This window comes from Corapipo altera, unplaced genomic scaffold, assembly GCF_003945725.1.
Source record: "Corapipo altera isolate COAL_440 unplaced genomic scaffold, ASM394572v1 302, whole genome shotgun sequence".
NCBI lineage: Eukaryota > Metazoa > Chordata > Aves > Passeriformes > Pipridae > Corapipo > Corapipo altera.
In genome coordinates this window covers 316,581-336,410 of record NW_020885052.1, presented here as the reverse complement: position 1 = coordinate 336,410, position 19,830 = coordinate 316,581, and the positions used below count along the sequence as shown (strand labels likewise).

Genomic DNA, 19,830 nt, shown 5'->3' with positions numbered 1-19,830 from the left:
AGCTAATCAACAGGACTGAATCTGTAAGTATAAGGTGGTAGAGGAAAGAAGGAAATGCATTGCCTATTTAGAAATCTGATGTATTTAGCAGGGGTGCAGCAGTGAAGATTCTAAATGTGAGTGCATATTACAGCCAGAACTCAACTTTCTTTTGCATTGCTGAAACAGTGAAATCACATTCTGGCTTAACAAGATATAGTATGTAACATTGGCTCAGACTTGTGCTAGCCCAGTTCTCATCAACTTCAGTCCTTGCCTGATGTTTCTATTAAGAACAGTCGAACTCAGCACAATGAACTGTAACCCAAAAGCCACTTGCAGCACGAGAATGTAAATACATCTTCACACAGGTCAGTTCATCGGCTACTTTGGGTCAGGTACACTGGTTTCAAAGTCTTTAACAAGTGTGTGTGAACAGAAATGAAACAAAGGAAAAAAACGGATGAAAATTCTTTCTTTTGCAAAATATCACAGAGAATTAGCTTAAATGAAAACAGAAACCCTGTGTAGGAGGAGGAATGGAGTGTAACTCAGAGGACTGCTTCATTTGTTTCTGCACAGATCTCCCATGCAACCCCAGGTCTCACATTCTCTTTTCTGCAGATATTCAACTGCATAATGCAAACAATGATCCTTTCATCACCCTTGTGTCGGAACAGCAGAAACCCTTAAAAGCAGTCTGTTACTAACTCTCTCCTTAGTGCCCAACACAAAGGGCACCGTGAAAAAAAACCAAACAAAATCACCCTCATGCAAACGGTGCTAAAATGAAAAAAAAAAGGACTCTAAACCTTTGCCAGCTCTGGAAGAAGTAATCTCTGCAAGAATATGAGGATAGATGGGTTTTGACAAGTTATTTAGAAGACTTAACTCATAACTGATGCAACACTGTATTAATTTTTCTTGTAACTCTGTAGCAGAGAAAATGCCATCATTACAACAGGTAATCTATGCTATATCTAAAAAATTGCTACTAAATCTCTGATTAAGTTACCCAGCAATGTAAGTGAAGCCTTGATATGACGCTAAAAGCAAATGCAAAACTGACCGGTTTTTCTTCTAAAATTACCTATTTAACAACTGTAAATAAACTGCATGTATTGTGTCTACCTGTCACTTACATATTATTAAAATACATAATTCTTATGATTGATAATAAGAAGTTCATAACTCAGATAAATATTACTTTTATATACCTGTATACTAAAATAGACCTGTTCATAGCTATTTTCAGGACTGACTACGTGTAGCAAATCCATAAAGAGAAGCCTCCTAAAATGGTCAAGTACATAAAATTCTTTTAAAAGCCAGATTAATTAACAAGTACCATTATGCCTGAGCCCCATGCCACCGATGGAGAAGTTAGGCTTTTTTCCTGAAGTCAACAAGGCAGTTTTAATCTTCAAACAACTAGGCAATTTAGGAGCCAAAGTAACAATTAAGACTGCTTAGGTCTTTGCCCTAGGTCCCAGATTCTTACTGATGTATCAGTGCCCATTTCCCATTCATTTCAGTGGCACACAGTTACATAAATATTTACATACAACTGGCTGTAAATACACCTGAAGGTGTCCTTACAGAAATTCCAGAAAACAATTTGCTGACTTCAAGGAGCAAAATAACCCAGTGACAACAAGTTTCTCATATGTTGAATACAAAGATACATTCAAAAATAAGTTTTAGTCTTGTAATCTATCTCAAAGTTGTTGAGCTGAGTCCAACACTGATTTCCCACTGAAGCCAATAAATTCTTATTACCTGGTCCATCAAAGTTTCCTCCTGAAAGAGATCTTTGCAACTCATTTTTCAGCACTAAAATGCTACTTACATGTCTATGTAAATCTTTTAGCTATGGAATGCTGTAAAATGACATTTCAGTAGAGTATTTATGTAATATCTGACAACTAACTGCTTCAGTAGTCAGATTTTCTTATTAACTCTAAATACGTAATGCAAGATAAACATTACCTTGATTTTCTTCCAGCTTCCCAATTGTTTCTATCTGCTCAACAAGGTCATTTGAGTTCCACTGGCTCATGCCTATAAGAATGGCACTTTTTCCTTCCACCATCTCTTCTGTAGGAGAAGAAAGGAGAACAGAATAAATTGCTGTGACAAACAACAGAAAAAAGACAGGGTGAGAACCAGTAATTGAGACAGAAATAAACACTCAGCATAGCCCCTAATGGGAATAGATAACAGGGTACCATATGCAGGACTCTCCAGGAAAGCTTTTTACCTACTCATATGCTCTACAGCAAACCTGTATGCTTCATATATTGTGTGCAAGAAAACAATGGAAAAGAGAGGACCAAATTTTTTTTCTTACCTTGAGCAGTCACTTAAAACCAAAGTTTATAATAATCAATTTGAGTGTTTGAGTGGTTGGTTGGTTTTGTTTCTTTTTTTTCATTTTAAGAACATTCAAAAGGCAGAGCAGAGGGCAGAGTGCACACACAGTTTAAGACTTTTCAAGAATGGGACCGGTTCTCTCAGTGCAAAGAGACTTCCACAGACTGAGATGGATTTCAAGGGCATGAATTTTCATGAGAAATGACACAATACTGGAGATTTTTGGTTTGCCTCCAAAACACAAGCCACCATTCTTATGGTTAAAAGAAGCAAATAAAATATGTATCTACCCACATACGCCACACACAGCCTCTCCCCCAAAATCTCAGTTACACATCCACATCAGCTTTGTATCTATGACAATTCACATTCCCATAATAATGAAGGATCATCTGAGTACCAGCTGCAGTGTCTGTGTGCCTACCCACTGACAATAAAGATTACAAGGGACAAATGAGCTTATATACTATCCATATTTCTTTCCTCTCTCTGTGCAGACAGCTGGAACATCCCTGTGCTAAAAGCCTGTTTCAGATAAGACAGCTGTTTGGTTCAGAACAAGGATAAAATAATCAGTGTTCAGCAATGTATTTTCTGAAACACAGACCCGTGCATGCATGCACACAGAGCTCAGAGCTCTCTTCAAACAGAGATGGATTGCTAAATCCCAGCTCAGAAGAGCAGATCTGAGCTCATTTCAGGCTGGGCACAAGCTGGCATTGTGACATCAGATAACATGTAGTCAGGCTTTTGTGCCTCAGCCTCCCTACAATTTTTAAAAAAAAAAAATCTTTAATTTATTTACCATTTTTTGGTCACTTATTTCTTTATTTTTCTGTGGACTGCTTCCTGATTCTCAGATACAGAACCCTTTATGCCAGCGGAGTAGTTACTGTAAGTCTAGTTATGTAGAAACAGGTAATTAAAAACGGTATTTGAGGAATGTCTCATGTCCCAGACTTCAAAAAGGCTCTGAACTGAATACATGCTGTATTAATACAGGCAATAAATGAAGAAACTACCACAGGACATCCTTTCAAATTAAGTTAAAAAGAACAATTGCATCTCTTTCTGCACAGAGGCTGTAGTACACCTGTAGAGCCAGGTATTCATGTCTAGCTCTGGTAAATCAAGATGATACAAGCATGTTTCTGAAAGAATGTGAAGTCCACAATCAATTTCACTGATTCTAGAGGCAGTAGAATCCATTAAATCATTTCTCCAGACTTCCTGAATAAACTAGATCAAACAGATTTATCTTGCTATATCTGATCAACCAAACACAAATCATTTGACTTTCTTAAACAACATTATTCCAGTATCTATTGTCATTTAGACCTGCCCAATTTCAATGGACAGTTGTAACGTTCTAGGAGAGGTCAAAATTTGGTGCCAAGTTTTCAAATTCAGTTTTATTTTGAAAAGTTTTCTTCCCTTGTTTAATTGAGGTTGTTGCCTACTGGAGAGGATGGTGATAAAAAATGTGAGCAGCTTGTATTTCAAGCTTAAATTTGCCATAAGTTTTATAACTATAGAAGGCAAAAAGGAAATTGGAAAATAAGTGGTTCACCATCAGACAGACACCATCACTGGCAGATAAACTGAAGTCAAGGCATCCTGGATCCAAACCTGCACTTTGAATAATACACAGTAATAATCTGATTAATATTAGTTATGTCTCTGGAAAAACAGCTTGTTTAGGAAAATAATATTACAAATTCAGCTTTGCGGAAATAAATCAGTCAGTTATCAGTGAAGCTGATGCACAGCTTCCAAACCACTCAGAGCACAAAGCTGATGCCCCCACAAAGCTGTTTGACTTTCACTGCCTACCTCCCACCCTCTGCATTTTTAAATTAACTAAAAAGCTCCTGATATAATGCTGAATTTTCACACAAGCTTGTGTCAGCATGAAAACACAAGACTTGGTTATCAACCATTCTTGCAACAATTCCATGCACAAAGAAAATTACAACATGCTGAAAACTGAAGTTCACTTCAAGACAGCAGACCTTCAGTGCCAAATACTGCCTTAAAAACACAAACTGCCATTCGCAAATCCACCGTGCATCTCCAGACACCAAATCAGTACACAGAAATGAGACAGAACCCAATGTGGTCCTATAAAATAAAGCTAATTTGCTCAGAAATAGGCCTCATTCAAGAGGAACAGAATGTGGGGAATGGAGGGGATTTTCTCTCTGCACCACAAATATCACCAGAGGGAGAAACTGAATGACGATCTTAGTTATGCAAACGTTTTTGCACTTAGACATCAGCAGAATCTGATGGCGTGTTACAGAGCATGTCCAGATTCAGGATCTCACAGGGGATGTCAGGAGTGCTGCAGGTACCTCAGTTGGTCAGAGCATGTTGCTAATAATGCCAAGGTCATGGGTTAGATCCCCATATGGGCCATTCACTTAAGAGTTGGACTTGATGATCCTTGTGGTCCTTTTTAACTCAGAATATTCTGTGATTAAATCCACAAGCACTCAGATTATCGCTCCTTGAACAAGCAGAGGTCTCAGTCTGCCCAGGGAAAATTTTGACAGAATAGAAAACCTAAGCCATTGGTCTTAAAAGTTGGCCATCAGTAACACAGACACTCATGGCCTTCATCAGAAACTGTGAACAACTGAACTGTGAACTCCAGTTGTAACATCATACACTGCCTGATCTGGGAAGGAGCTGGACTGAAAAGACTCCATAAGGTCTGGGCTGGTGCAGTCCTGCTGCTTCTGACATAAGACTCAGTTCAGGGCAGCTTGCTCATGCACTCCAGCACCTCATCCAACTCCTGTAAATTTAGGCCCATTCATAAATTCTGAAGAGAAGATCTGATGGGGCTTTTTTGTCTGATGAGGACAACGCTCTCAGTGCACCTCCAAAGGAGTTCAGTTACTTGCTGCAAAATTGGGGAAAAAAATGGGAAGGGGAGGACAAAAATGTGCACTGACCTCGTGCATCGAAGAATTCATCATCGGAGCTCTCCACGGAGTCCCTGAGGACGCTCTGCATGTGCCGCTGGGCGCCACCAAACCGGCACGGGTCAGCTGGAAATACAGAGACTCACATTAATCCAAGAGAACGCTCACCTCTGCTCCAGAAAAAAACAACAACCCAACGCATTGATGACCGGTTTGTGTACATGGCTCAGGAGGATCATTTTGGTCATCGCACAAACTTTAATCTCAATAGTCACCCAGCCAGAGCTCTCAGGATGGCACAAAAATACTTCCACCTAACAAAAGTGATTAAAACAAGTTCTTGTTAAAGATAAGTCTATTGCTTTCAGCTAATGCAGCAACTTCAAAAGATAAATTCTTCCCTGTTGAATTCATCTGGCTGTTCCATTCCAACACTCAAACTGCATATTGTTTCTAAGGCATGAAGCAGCATTTCCCCAGGACATGGTAGTATCTCCATTTAAATTCAGTTTCACTTCTAAAAGAAGTGTCATCCTATTTCGCTCACAGATTTGCAGACAAACTACTCAATTCTCACTCACTGAGCTGTTTTCATCAGGGAGCTTTGCTGTGCTGGAGCCTGGGGCTTTCGTTCGAAGCTTCCACTTGACAGCAGACAGGAAGGCAAAACCGCCTTAGAATGAGTACAGTAACAGATATAGTGATGACAGTGTAGATGGTCCCAACGGATTATCAAACTCAAACTAATTTGTAATTAGTAAACCAGACTTGCCTAACTGTACAAGTTCTCTTTACATCTACAGCAACCCAACAATAGAAAGTAGTAGTGAAATATATTCCTTCTATTAACAACAAAGTCTCCCCACAATTAGTGGGGAACCAGGCATCAAATCCACCATACCCCTAACAATGCTACTGTAGAAAGGACACTCATTACCCACCTAAACAGTGTCCTTGGTTTTATTCATTTCTGCAAATGACGTCATCAGATCTGAATCTAATATCCAGAGCCCCTGGCCACAAAAGCATTCTTCTTCTCTCATTAGTAAAACAGCAACTCAAGCAGAGGATGCACCCTCTAAACTATTCTGTGGAAAACATGCCACTAGGTCTACAGCCTTTTGTTCTTCATTTATTCCACCTATAGCTGAATTAATCAGAAATATAAGTGAAGAGTGGTAAGAAGAAGCAGATTTTAGCTGGCCAAGAAGAGAGTAAAAATAAAAATCAGTTAATAGTATCTTAATAGGGTAAAGAAAAATTGGTTATTAAGGAGTCAGTATTCATTACAAGAGTACGGTGCATGTTAGGAATGTGTCCAATGGTATCTGGCAGCTACTGGAGAATGCATACTGACCACTGACTGCACTTATTGTTACAGATTTCTGAAAACTTTTACTAATCATAGGAAACAGTACACTGAATTATTCCTCACCAAGCAACACCTTGCTGTCCCTCCATTCAGATACATATCTATCCTAAAACGTATCACTACAGTCTTCAAAACAGTGGTAGAAAGAACACTTATCTGAACTTCTAATGAAGACAAGTCTGCTTTCGGTCAATGCTTGGAAGAGCAGGCATTCCAAAACTGCAAAAGCATAAGATGGGAGGGAAGGAAAGGAATGAAATATAAATCTAAAATTGTAAAGACTTCAAAAGTACTCCAAAACAAACAGCAACTCCCTGGTGAAAAACTGCCACTAGCCTGACTGGAAATCAGTAACAGTACTGTCCCCCCCAAAACAAGCTCATGGTTCCAGGGACCTTGGAGTTCGATGCACAATGTAACAGGAGGACAGGGAAAAGCGTCACAAATATCCAGGTATAAATTCTGGCTATGAGAAAAGTCCTTGGAAGCATCAGTTTTATTATTATTTGCACTAGGAATGCTTCTAGATTTAGAAGCAGCTTAAACATATCCACAGTCAACAGCACAAACCTGTGTGATCTCACTGCAGCAGCTCTCCACATCTACATGGATTTGCTGGCTGGACTGCACTGCACTGCCCTAATACATTGGTCCTTGTAGAGTCTGCTTTGTTTTGTGCCAGTAGATTAGCATTAGACACCTTCAGAAGACTCTATTAACATTTCTTGATTGCATTAGACACTGTCATTGCCTGGACTCACTGATCTGATTTACAGTGTCAACTGCTGCATATTTTATTTTATTATTTTTTCCAGAGAATGAAAAGACTTGCCCTACTTTGAAACGCAGGCAAACTCCTTGGTAATGACACTTGAGGCTTCTATGGCAGTGAACTTACTCTTTATCAGATCAGTCAGCTGATTCTTAGCAGCCAGATGTCAGCAATTTTTGCACCCGGGGTAGCAACTTTCATTTAATTTCAGCTGTTTAATTTAATTTAATTTCAGTTGTTCAGTATCACAATTTCTGATGATAGAAGGGGACCACATGAAGAAATACTTTTAACCGAAACCTCACTAATGAGAGAGTCACAACAGTAGAAACACATACAGCAGTTCCCCACAGGTTGCTGGGGCAGTACAGCAGATGGACAGTAGGATACAAGGGGAACACTTCCAAGAGGCAGAAGGAGAGTCCACAGAAATGCACAGTTGCTTCCCTTCCAGAAGAAGCAGAAGTGGAGTTTCCTACCTAAGCTGCTCTCTCTGCACAGAACTGCATGTTGTGACAGTTACCTGTGACAGAGGGAGCTGGCAGGGGCTGGCCCCGAGCACACAGCCACAGCAACAACTGCAGAGAGGACAGGAGCAGAGCATCCTGCAGCACCATGCACAGAAGCTGAATGCTCTAGTTAGGCTACTATTGTAATTATGATTACAATCAGTGATTTTCTTCTGTTAAAAAAAGTCTTGCTTTTTCTTCTTCAACAAAGAACAGCCGGAATTTCACTGGTACTTTGCTGCATCAGTGACCTGGTGACATGAGATGAGGTGCTATGATGCATGAGTGAAATGCAATGGTGGAAAACACTCTCTTTTTTTTCCCTGTACTAATTTTTTTCATACTTTATTTTTTTCTGTGCCTGATGTTATCGTATCTACCCGAAGACAACTCTTGCAGGACCTAAAGAAAACAATAATCCTACATGTGTACTATCCCATAGTATATCCATCATGGATATGCTAGATCGGGGTTTGTGATTCACCATACTCCACAATATACCCCAACCTCACAGTAGCTGCCATTAATTAGCAATTTATACAAAACCACTTCTGAATGTTGTTGAAAAACAATCATTTAAAGTAAGACTTTTAGATTTGCAATATGTTCATTAGCCAATTTACCCACGTTAGATATTGATTTCCTTACTCTAAGATGTATAAGTGAGGATCACAACTGAAACCTTTATCCTGTACAGAACAGTTTCCGTGAGGGTGAGAGCCACAGATATGATCAGCTGCATCCTCTTGTGATAAGCAGTAAAATAGCCAGGATCTTACTTGACTGAAAATTGCTACAGAAATAGTCCCATGTTCTATATTATGTGACACTCACACTTCCGGTTGAAGGCAAGTCAGACTGCACCTCTGTGGACGGCATCCTAATTCAGATGCAAAGCAAATTTCATCTCTGGTGTTTAGTGACTATACATAGTTCCAGCAAACAGTAGAAGAAACAGTTCCCACTCACATATCTGCAGCTTCTAATGCTGTCCGTCCAGAGAAGGAACAACCCACTATGATGGTGCAATCTCTGATATATTCCACAAATAGACCTAAGGAGCAGAACAGCCATGAAAAATGCCAATTCCACTTTCATCAACACTGGATCTGCCAGGAAGGTTCAATTCAAGTAGCTTGGGATAAGAGCAGCAGTTGTCATTGGATGTGATTACAGCAGAGGGCTTTACTGGAAAACTAATTCAACACAATTCACTTCACTGTCACATTATCACACATTTCAAGCTTTGCAGCAGGCCCAGTTTTTTCCTGCATCTTTTGCTTGGTAACAAACATTTGCCAATCAAGCCTAGATATAAGCACATGCCAGACACAGGCAATCATAAGAAAAGCACTCCTGAATACTATCACCACACCAACCTAGTTAGACACGAAACAGCACACAGTGTTCTCACACCTATTGGAAACTAAGTCTTTTACATAGTAAAGTATTGAGGACTGAATTAATCTCAACAAAATATAATAAAAAAATAGACTCTGTTGCACAGATTAAAACATTTCCACTTGTCAAAACCTGCTTTAGAACTGTGACCATTTTGAATTCAGGGACAGTTTTCCCAATAAAATTAAAAAACACAAGTCATTTTTCCATTTGGAAAGAGATGCTGGGTAGAAGGAATGACCTTCGCTCTTCCCAGTGACTGCTATTGTATAATAATACTTCTTTCCATTCCGATGGTTTCAGATGCTTCCTGCCTACCCATTAAGTGATTTAAGTGAGCTACCCACACAGTGTTACCTAGTGACTACACAGTTAAGACTTACTGGAGGCCAAAATCACCCACTGTATATTCTAGCTACATGCATTATTTGTTCTCTGGCAAATGTGAAACTGAAGATGGATATTACAAGGATGTGAATTTAACTACTGGAGGAACTCCTGAGACTCAGGAGCTCAGGTAAGACAGAGATGCAGATCCTTCCTTCAATAATTCCAGAGTGAAAACTAACATACGGTCAGAGAAAGCCCTCGCCTGCACACGGAGCACCAAAAAAGACAGACCATACATTGACATCATTGATAGTAGGGCCACACATAACTCATCCAAAATCATACAATGAACCTGCAGCAGAAACTGGAACTTAAGTGAAATCAGCTGAAGTTGAAATGAAACACACTGCAAGCAGAAAGGGCTGAGGGGGGGTGCGGAGTGGGATGCCTACAGAACTGTGACCCTAAAGGGAGAGAGGGAGAAAAATAACCATGAGAGGTGAGAGGGAGGTCAGAGAGAGAGAGCATACAAGACCAAGGGGGATAGAGAAGAAAAAAGTAGAAGGCTAAGTCAAGATGTCAAGTTCTCTTGTCAAAGAGCACAGCTGACAAAGCCAGAGACATAGTTATAGACAGAAAAAAATCCACACAAATTGCAGGTTCCCTTGTCAAGAAATGAAAGAGCTAACTGATGGAACAGTCCAGAAACCACTGTGGTCAAAAGTGCACAACACAACCAACTCCTCTCTCCCGTTCCTCATTCAATGTCTTTCATCTCGTAGCAATTCCACAGTGACAAGTCTCTGGTTACCTACTTTGTACATCTTTCCACTGGCAATTCTGCAGCAGATGGTAAGGACAGGCATGTATTTGCATATTAAGTAAAGAAAACAAATCAAGAAATTAAGCCATGCAGGCCTTTAAGCCCCTATTTTAAGGTATCAGTGAAATTTCCAGTCTTGCGCTCTCTGGGATTACTAGTGAGGTGGAGGAAGCGAGAGAAGAGGTTTACCATGGCTGTTCAGGCTCAAAATCCTAGATAGAGCTTTCCTGTAAATGTGGTACATCTCCCAGAGCTGTTTCTTGATGCTTCAGATACCAGCTCCCCCTCAGCAGAAATTAACTTCACCCTCCCTCTCAGCATCATCATCACCTCCTCCAAACTGACTCCCCAAAACCAGAGAAGATATGAATATTCTCTAACCTTTTCCTGCAATGACTGTAGGTGGACTGCCTGCATCACATCTGAAAGACTCTACTTTCATAGTGCAGAGATTCTGGTTTACTGAGGAGGATCTGACATTTTGGAGTCACTGCTGTCTGTTAAAATTAAAGCAGGAGATAAAGAGCAGATATCCCCCCCACTCCCACAGGGACATGTCAGGTCACTACCATCAGGACTATCATCTGCAGTTGTGTCTGGTAGGTTTTACAACCTACAATCTTGCAAATGTCCAAGCACTTCTGCACAGGGACTACTCCAAGTGCTTAAGATCTGGAGTTCACTAGGTGAGACCTGACTACTCAAATGAGTCAAGCATGGACCACGCCTAAAAGCCCTTTACAGGCACACCTATCATTAAACAGTGATCAAACAGCAGATTTTCACCAGACTCGTGATCTTTCTTTCTGAGATAAGGCTACAGCATTGGAAGGGGCTGCAAGGCAGGGTTCATACAAGCAAAACAGACACAACATTTCTGTCTTTGTGCATATTCCAGCTCACATTGATAAACTCAGTAGGCTCCACTTATAAAAGCAGCACATTTCCCCTACTCCTAACGCAGATATGTTCTGCCAGACCTCCTTTGTGAATGGTTTAGTTTTGCTTTACAATAAGAAGTAGTTACAGTGTCACAAAGCTGGCATCAAAAGACATATTTTGTCTACGGAAGTCAGTGGAATCACATCCAAGACAAGTACCATCCTTTAAAATTTCTGTGCAAAGTTGGGCTTGAACACACAAGCTACATACACAGGCTGCATTACTCATGTATCACAGAAAGCCAAACCAATGCCCCCTTATTTTCCTATCAAACTTAAAAGGACTGGAAACTAATGCCAAAGAAAAAACTGTGAGACTTTTCCCTCACTTTTTTACTTCTTCATCTTCCAAAGATGGAAAACAACCATTTAGTTCAATCCTATATTTGCATCTTCTGAAATTATTGATGCTCTCATGTTCCTGAGTATTATGTCTCTGGACTGCCACCAATCCATGCCTATTTTGGAGGAATAATTAAAAAAAACCAAAAACACTGCTGGAAAGAACCCCTTTGGGTTTAGCTTTAATAGTGCCATGCTGCTGTAAAGCTGTCCCAGAGCTGGCACCAAACACCAGGTGAACGTCACATACTGACCATTCCGTCATAGCAGTTAGGCCTTCATCTGCAACAGCAATGGGCTCTGCGTGCAACCTAGAAGAAAACCACTTCTGCATCAGCAAGTGGATTCTCATCTGTTCTGCTGGTTGTCACTGGCCATTCGTGCACACACAGGATATGCCACCTGTGCCTGTAGGCTGCACTGGGAATCAGGGTGCTGCTGCTGCTGAGCATCCCCAAGCCCTGGTCCCAGCTCCAGCCAACCGACCTCCGCATTGCTCAGGCTCCGGAGGAAGCGCGAGTTACAGCACGTGAACGGGCAAAGCGCAGCCTTTGCCTTTCAGCAAGTCCCACCCAACAGCATACCTTTATTGTTCTCCGAGCACGGCTGCTGCCTCCCGCTCTGCTCCTCCTGGCCAGGTGGCACCGAGCACCGGCCCCACGAGGCCGGAGCTGGGAGAGACCGTTCCCAGACCAGCTCCGGCGGAGGGCGGGACGAGGCCGGGCAGCGGCGACTGGCGCGGGCGCCCGCGATGCCCCGGCAGTGCCGCGACCACGACACGACCGACGCGAGCGCCCAAGGCAGAGCGGGCCGCGCTCGGAAACCACGACAAGGGACGAACATACCCGCGCCTCGTTCACACGAGTTTGTGTTCAACGCTCCGCGGGGCCGGCGGGGGAGGACGCGGAGCTGGGGCTGCCCCGGAGCCGCGGGTACGTAGGAGCGCACCCGAGCCTCACCCCTGGCCCGCCCGCGGGGCCCCGCGCTCCCCTCAGGGCCACCCCATCCCGCCCCCGGGGCTCAACACTCACCTGGGCGCGGAGCTTTCGCCATTTCAGGGCTGCCTGCTTGCAGCCGAGCCGTTTTCAGCCGCGTCAGGTGCTCGCTCGCGGGGCGCTCCGGGCGCGCCCGCACTCCGCCACCCCATCGGCTCTGCGGAGGCCCCGCGCCGCCCCCTCGCCTGCGGCGCTGAGAGACGCGGCCGAGAGACGCCGCCGCCCGCCCGCCCGCCGCTAAAGGCGCAGCCGCCGTCGCTAAAGGCGCAGCTAGCGGCTCGGCGGAGAGCGGGAGGACCGCGCCAGCGCGGGGATGTGGCTGCGCGTAAACGGCCCGCGGAGCGCGGGGTGCGACCAGCGCCCTGCCCCGGGGATCCTCGGGTGGGGGCTCCCCCTGCCCTCAACCCCCACGACGCGCCCGCCGGGGAGGGGTCGGGGTTCCCTCGCCGTCTTAGGGGCCCTTGGAGCTGCGGGCGGGCAGAGGAGGGAGCTGGACCCGCTCCCCCGTGCTGTCAGCACCGTGCCCGACTCCCCTCCCCAGCTGCGCCACGGTGCCGGCGCCGCACGGCTCGGTCGCTGCTGCGGCACTGCCCCGGCAAGCTGCTCCTGCAAGTGGTTGCTCTGGAATTTAATAGCAAATATCCTTCGGTTGTTGCCAAGCCCCATGTCAGTGCGGTGGTTGAACTACTGCAACGCGCCGCCTTTTAGGTCAGCCATAGGCAAGCGGCTTACAGCCTGCTGAGAGCTGGACTAGGGAACTTACAGGGCGACACTCAATTCCTCCTTCTTCAAGAGCCCCCAGAAGCGGCATATCTCTAAAAGCAGAGAAGCCAGCTTCTCCAGATCCCCCAAGGATTGCAAGAAATTCATCTTAAGAAACGTCTTAAGTTGCAGCCCATCTTGTGGGAACGATGGGAAGAGGCTGGCAGAGAGCCTGCAAAGGCTTGTATGTTACTAGTGTGTCAGAGCACCACCTAGTAAAGTGCAGTGAACAAAAGTTTGACCCAAAGAAGCCCACAATTAAAGAGCCAAGCAAACATAATGCAACCAAGTCCTAAAGCAACTTACAGGCTCAGTGCCAATACCAACTTGGTAGGTATTAAGGTAAATACATGATTTGCTTGGGGTGTTGGTAAGCGTTCATTCAAGGAGCCAGAGCAAATACCCCTGAGAACACAGTGAGTTAAGTGGTTTTGTTTGAGCCTTAAGTGGAATAGTCACAATGCCCAAGGATTCCCACCCCCAAGCCAGCATACAAACTATGGCTCACCTTCCCCCAGCTCTGGGTGACAGTGCTATGTGCTGGACAGTTTGTCCTCGAGCCACATTGCCTCTGCTGTTGGACTTGCCTGTTTAGAATATTTGATAAGGGTGGCTTTCCCAAATGTGCTACGGTGTCACTAAGCCACCAAAGAGAGCGATCCGAGAGAGAGACCATGGGTATATAGAATCATAAAATGTGCTGAGTTGGAAGACACTCATCAGGATCATCAAGTCCAACTCCTGGCCCGGCACAGGACACCCCAATAATCCCACCATGTGCCTGACAGCACTGTCCAAACACTCCTTGAACTCAGATGGGCTTGGTGCTGTGACCACTGCCCTGGGAAGCCTGTACCAGTGCTCAGTCAGCCTCTGGGGGAAGAACGTTTCCCTGATAACTAATCTAAATCTTCCCTGATACAGCTTCATGTCATTTCCTTGACTCTGGTGATGGTACTGGCTTAGGGGAGAATGTCTGAAAGGCAGAGATGTGTTTGGACAAGTGCAGTAAATTCCCTGCTCTGTGCTGCTTCCAACTGCAACAGCTCAGTACAAGCAGCTTCTGTCTTGTACAGATGTGACCTGCTCACCATACTCAGAGGTTCTTCATTAAATCCTTTTCAATTTACATCACAAAGAGCAAGGACTGCACACTACAAGATACATCCCAACTACTGTACTGAGATAATATTCAGCCTAAATGGCTCTTCTGCACTGGACTAGAGGCAGTGACTGAAAAAAAAGTCTTTCCATTGGCACAGCTGCCTGAGCAGGCAGTTACCTGCAGCCTCTGAAGGCAGTAAGCACCACAATGCCTCCCTCGAGAGGAAAAGGTTAATTTCCATTGTCCTGAACACTGAAAGCGGACAACTGCCAGTCCTTGACAACATATAGCTCCAGAAATCTTTTCTTTCTCCTAAAGACTTGCAAAAGCTTCACAGATTCCAACAAAATCCTTTCAGTACACAAAGGCACAGCTTTTTTCATGCATTACAGAGGACATGTAGAATTTCTTCAAGAGTCATTGCCAAATAATAACGTAAGAAAAATATACTAAGCCAGGTAATGGCTTGAATTGGAATGCATTTAAAGATATTTATATATCAAAGAACCTACTGAGAAAATAATCTAATTCCAAACACATTTACTCTTAATTGAAAACATATGCTGTTTTACTGGTGACCCAAGTTCTCTTCCTTACAATAGAGCAGACAAACTCCTCTCAAGACAAAGCCTCTGTCAAAGGATGCTCTGCATCATTACTAGCTTTTCTGGTGTTGCAAGATGTCCAATTACAGAAATCAAACCTTGTACAAAACACTCTGAAAAATATCAACAAAATAGGTAGCCAGTGCCTTGAGGCAGTGCAGAGCCACCCGAGGATGGGAGCTCAGAGAAAAATGATACCAACTGACACTAGTGCCCCCCTGAAAACATCTGCCCACCTAATGATCCAAACCTGCTCACACTGGGCAAGGAGAGTTGCTCTAACTGCACAGGTCAGGGCCTAAGCACCAAAGCTGAAGGCTGCTTGTTTGGTTTATATTTCCAGGACTGAATTCAAGGCTGGCTTCTATACTGTTATGCCTGCTGACACCAGGTTCAACCTGATTTAAGCAGCCTTCAGAGTGAAACCAGGAGATTGCTGAGGAAGGAAAATGGAAGATCTGTCCTCTAGAGCCAGTATTGTTTGTCCAAAGTCAGAAGATAATTGCTTATTTCAAGAAAGGGTGATGTGAGTGCGGTTTCATCAGCAGATGTGGGACTCAAGGAAAGCAGTTGATGAGGGCTCAGTGACAGGCAGAACCTTTTAAGTTCAGTTTTTATGTCCTCCTTGAAGTCACCACAGAACTTGAAAGGCAGCCTTAAGGAGCAGACACCACACTGAGTCAGAGAAAACAGCAGGCAATGGAGCAGCTCCCAGCCAAGTGCTGCACGTCAGCCACCCACTAGAAATGGGTTGCACTATGGTGTTTTACTTGGACAGACTGAGAAATTCTCTGGCAGTAGATACACCTGCTTTGTGGCTGCTCATGCCAGTGAAACAGCCAAAGAAGCTATCCAGGATCCAAGAATAAGCCTTGAGATGGCAACTCTTGGTAATGTAACTTCAAATAGTTTGCAAGACCTTTCTGCACTGTTTATACATCACCAAACTGCCAAAATAAAAAAGAAACAGGATATGTCACAGCCTAGCATTTCAGAGAAGAGCAGCATTCTGCAAAAAATAGAAGGGAACAAAATCATAATCCACAGAGGCATAAGAGAGGACAGCAATGGATCAGCAACTGGTCCTAACAAAGACTTCCTGATACTCCCAGGTAACAGGGAATTGTCTGGCAGGCAGGCACATTGCCTGATGAGGAGGCTGTGATGTTGCCAGGTTGCTGTTAGCTCTAGTTAATCCCAGGTACCAGAAAGACTGCACTGACTGACACCAGGAATACTCAGCTTTGCAGCTGAAGCTGGATTCATGGCTGTAAAAAGCCCACAACAGACACAAGGAAACCATACAAATGCCTGGGCGAGGCAGAGTCTAACTGATGGCCCAGACAGTTGTCAATAGCCGCAGGAACAAGAGCTGAGAGAGGCTTAGTCCTCAATCCGTCATCTATCACTTCATTGTCTAGAAACTCAAAGATGCTCTTTCCTCCTGCCTCAAGTCTTGTTAATAGCCAGAGCCTCTCCAATGAAAGGTCTGGCAGAGCAGGAGCAGACTACGACTGATCAGTAACATCAGGACTGAGGCCTTCTGAAATTGCAGGCAAGGAGCAATGGTACTTGCTGGTTTAATTCCAGTGCTCTCCAGTGTTGGTAGCTACATGAGGAGGAAGGCACAGGGTATAAAAACAGATGGAAAGAAAGTTCATAAGAATTAAAATTACAGGATTTCAGAAGGATTTCATAAGTAACTAATTTATATCTAGTATTTGTTGCCACACTGCAGAACCACCAGTTGAGACTGTTTTCTCTGCTCTGTTTACAATTCTTTAATAAAAGGGATAGATTTGCTGAGCACAAGGCAGAGAGCTTCCAGATCCAGATGGGAGACAGCAATACAGCTCACAAAAACTTCTTGGTGCAAATGAGAGCACATGAAAATTGTGCTGTAGACCCTACAGGAAAGTTCCTGCATTTAAATATGCCCATATAACCATATCTTTGCATACCTGGTAGTGCTGCAGAAAGGATTACTCCCTGTCCACTCCAAATACCACCCTAAGGACAGGGATCTTAACAATTTTTAGAAGACAAGTTCCACAGAGTAAAAAAACCCAAAAAACTAAACAAGTGTTCAGAAATTCTTGAATCAAAATTTCAAGGAATAGTATGAAATTGTAGCAGCTGTAGATTTTTATGCTGTTACTTTAGAGCCATTTTGGGAGCTTTTTTGTCACATCTTGACATGGAGAGGAGGAAGCTGGAAGAGGAGAGCAATGTCTTAATTTTCAAAATGTCAGAATACAGATCATGTTTGTCAGGCTTTCTACTCTCAAAAATCAGGACAGGACAGGACAGGACAGTGACAGAACACCACACTGAGAGGGAAAGGAGGAAGAAGCAAGAAAACCTAAAGGTACAATTTTTATCTAGATTGCTGCAGACACACAGAAGAAGCCTAAGTTAATCAGCATCTACCAAAACCAAAAGCCCAAACCTGCCATGCCTACATACTGATTTGCTTATACTAATATCTTTCTGATTAGATATCTCATTCTTTCAGTAAGGAATAGCTTAGATTGTGTCCTCTCTTGCTACCCCCTCCCCTCCCAATTTAACCCAGACTCTCCAATCTCAAATATTACTGATATTTTGCTCTCTTTTATTGACTCCATTCTGATTATTCCATTAAGAAAAGAAGAAAATGGTAATAAAATTGTGGGGTCTCTCCCATTTCAGGGGATAAGGATAGGGCATCTATTCTTTCCATGTGGAAAAGTCTATCAGTTTCCTAATCTTATTTTGATAAAGGCAGCCTGTTTTCTCTAAAACATTGTTATAGTGGCTTAACACGTTGCTAGGAAGCATTCTTCCCAGACCCTGACTGCTGGTCCATCGCAGAGCGAAGTATTAGGAAAGATCAGCAGGAGGAAAGACTGGAATAAATGCAAGATTTGTTGATGAGTATCAGCTTGATCCTAAATCCAGCTCTTTTTGCTAAATGAGAGACTGGGTATTGGGGGAGGGGAGAGGACCAAACCAACAAAAAAAAACCCCACAACCAAAACCTGGATACGTTCATGAGAACAAAAATTAAGGAGTAATCAGCAGAGCTCTCCCTGTGCTTTAGACAGCAGGCTATTTTTAGTCATGTTTCCTCACTGAAATGCTGAGGGGAGAGGGAGAAACAGTGACAGCAGGATTTTTAGAAGCATCTGTGGAGCTTTCCTCTTCTACAGTGCAGCAGCTGTTTGCACAGACATACCCAGCCTCAATTTCCATGGGCTTTCTCAGCCAGGGCAGTGCTCGCCCTGCGTCCGATGCTGCAAAGCAGCCTAACCTGCCATGGGCAGCAGAGCTCAGGACACCCAGCCAGGCTTGGGGATGGCTCCCTGCACGATGGACCTGCTGCTCAATCCAGTCATACCAGGAGCCAGGTAAGGCAAAGGAGCACAAGGAGAACCCTGGCTGTGCAGCCCCCCATGCATATGCTCCACTCCAAAATCACCTCTATGTAAGCCAGGGAAATGCCACCAGTGTAACACAGAACAAGTCAGTGATCCACAAGTGGGGACGCTCAGAAGAGGCCAGTGCATTCAAAAAATGATGATGTTAAATGTCACTCTGCTCCCCCTGTCTCAGACTAATAACTTAGAGAATATTTTTCTCAGTGGCACCCATGGCCCTCATCCACCAGTACTATGCAAGAGAAGGGTGTAGAACCATCTGTGTAATGCATAGGGAGAAATAATGAGAGAGACAAAAATGTGCCATCAGCAGTTTTGTTAGCAAGCAGAAAAGCAAAGTCCTAGACCTTAAGAGCATATATTTTAGCACCAGCACTCCCTTCTACCCAGACCCAAGGTTAAGGAGGGCTCTTGGAGAAGCAAAGTGTGATGTTTCATAAAGGAAACAAATGTGGTACTTCATGACTTTTTTTTCGATGGGCTGCATCACTCTGAGCAGCCTTCTTCTTATGCAGTTGGTTCTGCTTTGGACAAATTTCAGGACACTGGAAGAGCTAGTTCCAGGAGCTGTCCATATGGAACAGCCCAGCTTGATCTCCCCTGAGCATCTCAGTCTGGGTCCATTTGAACAATGCTATTTATGTTTCACCAATACTGTGGACATTTTGTTCTGTGCCAGCTCAAAAAGGGACAGAAATCGCTACAGAAAGTTTAAAAAAAGAGGAAGAAGACAGGAAAAGAGAGAGTCAGTATGTGCATTTTAAGAGGTTTATTAATAACTGACACCAATGGAGCCACCTCCTGTGGATATAATCATTGTTAAGTATGTGCTCCTGAGGTGGTTAGAAATCCACACAGAAGTCTTGACCACAGAAGCAACCACTTTGTTCTTTCTCCCCTTTCAAAGTTTACTTGCTCTCTGTCTCCTTCCAGCTCACCCAGTTCTCTTTGGCTGTTCATTCCCTCAGCCTAAATATTCAGACTGGCTGCAGAAGCAGAAGAGAGAAGCCAGAAGGAAGGGGCTGGAGTGGGAGGAAGGCAGCAGCAGCTGCCTTACCTTTAGTTTAATTGGTGCTACTTAGTTCCATATTCAGAACAAGCTTCTTTTCCCAGTTGAAAGACAACAGACAATTATAGAGAATATAACCTTTCATTTGAATTTCAGCCACATT

At 43.6% G+C, this 19,830-nt stretch overlaps 1 protein-coding gene across 7 annotated transcripts in view; it reads right to left on the bottom strand.

The window, feature by feature from the left end:
* The window catches only part of PITPNM3 (PITPNM family member 3), a 62,396-nt gene extending 48,578 nt beyond the window's left edge, over positions 1–13,818 (bottom strand). For 2 of the 7 annotated variants that reach the window (XM_027668817.1, XM_027668822.1), the window contains exons 1-3: positions 12,357–12,710; positions 5,313–5,408; positions 1,969–2,076 (exon numbers count right to left, since the gene is read on the bottom strand). In XM_027668817.1, coding sequence (XP_027524618.1) covers positions 1,969–2,076; positions 5,313–5,408; positions 12,357–12,615 — 463 coding nt within the window. In that variant the 5' untranslated portion in view covers positions 12,616–12,710. Of the gene's footprint in view, positions 1–1,968; positions 2,077–5,312; positions 5,409–8,904; positions 8,937–12,356; positions 12,711–12,803; positions 13,068–13,530 lie in introns of those variants that run through there. The other 5 variants (XM_027668820.1, XM_027668823.1, XM_027668816.1 and 2 more) reach the window with 5 other exon arrangements.
* Positions 13,819–19,830: the final 6,012 nt, after the last annotated feature.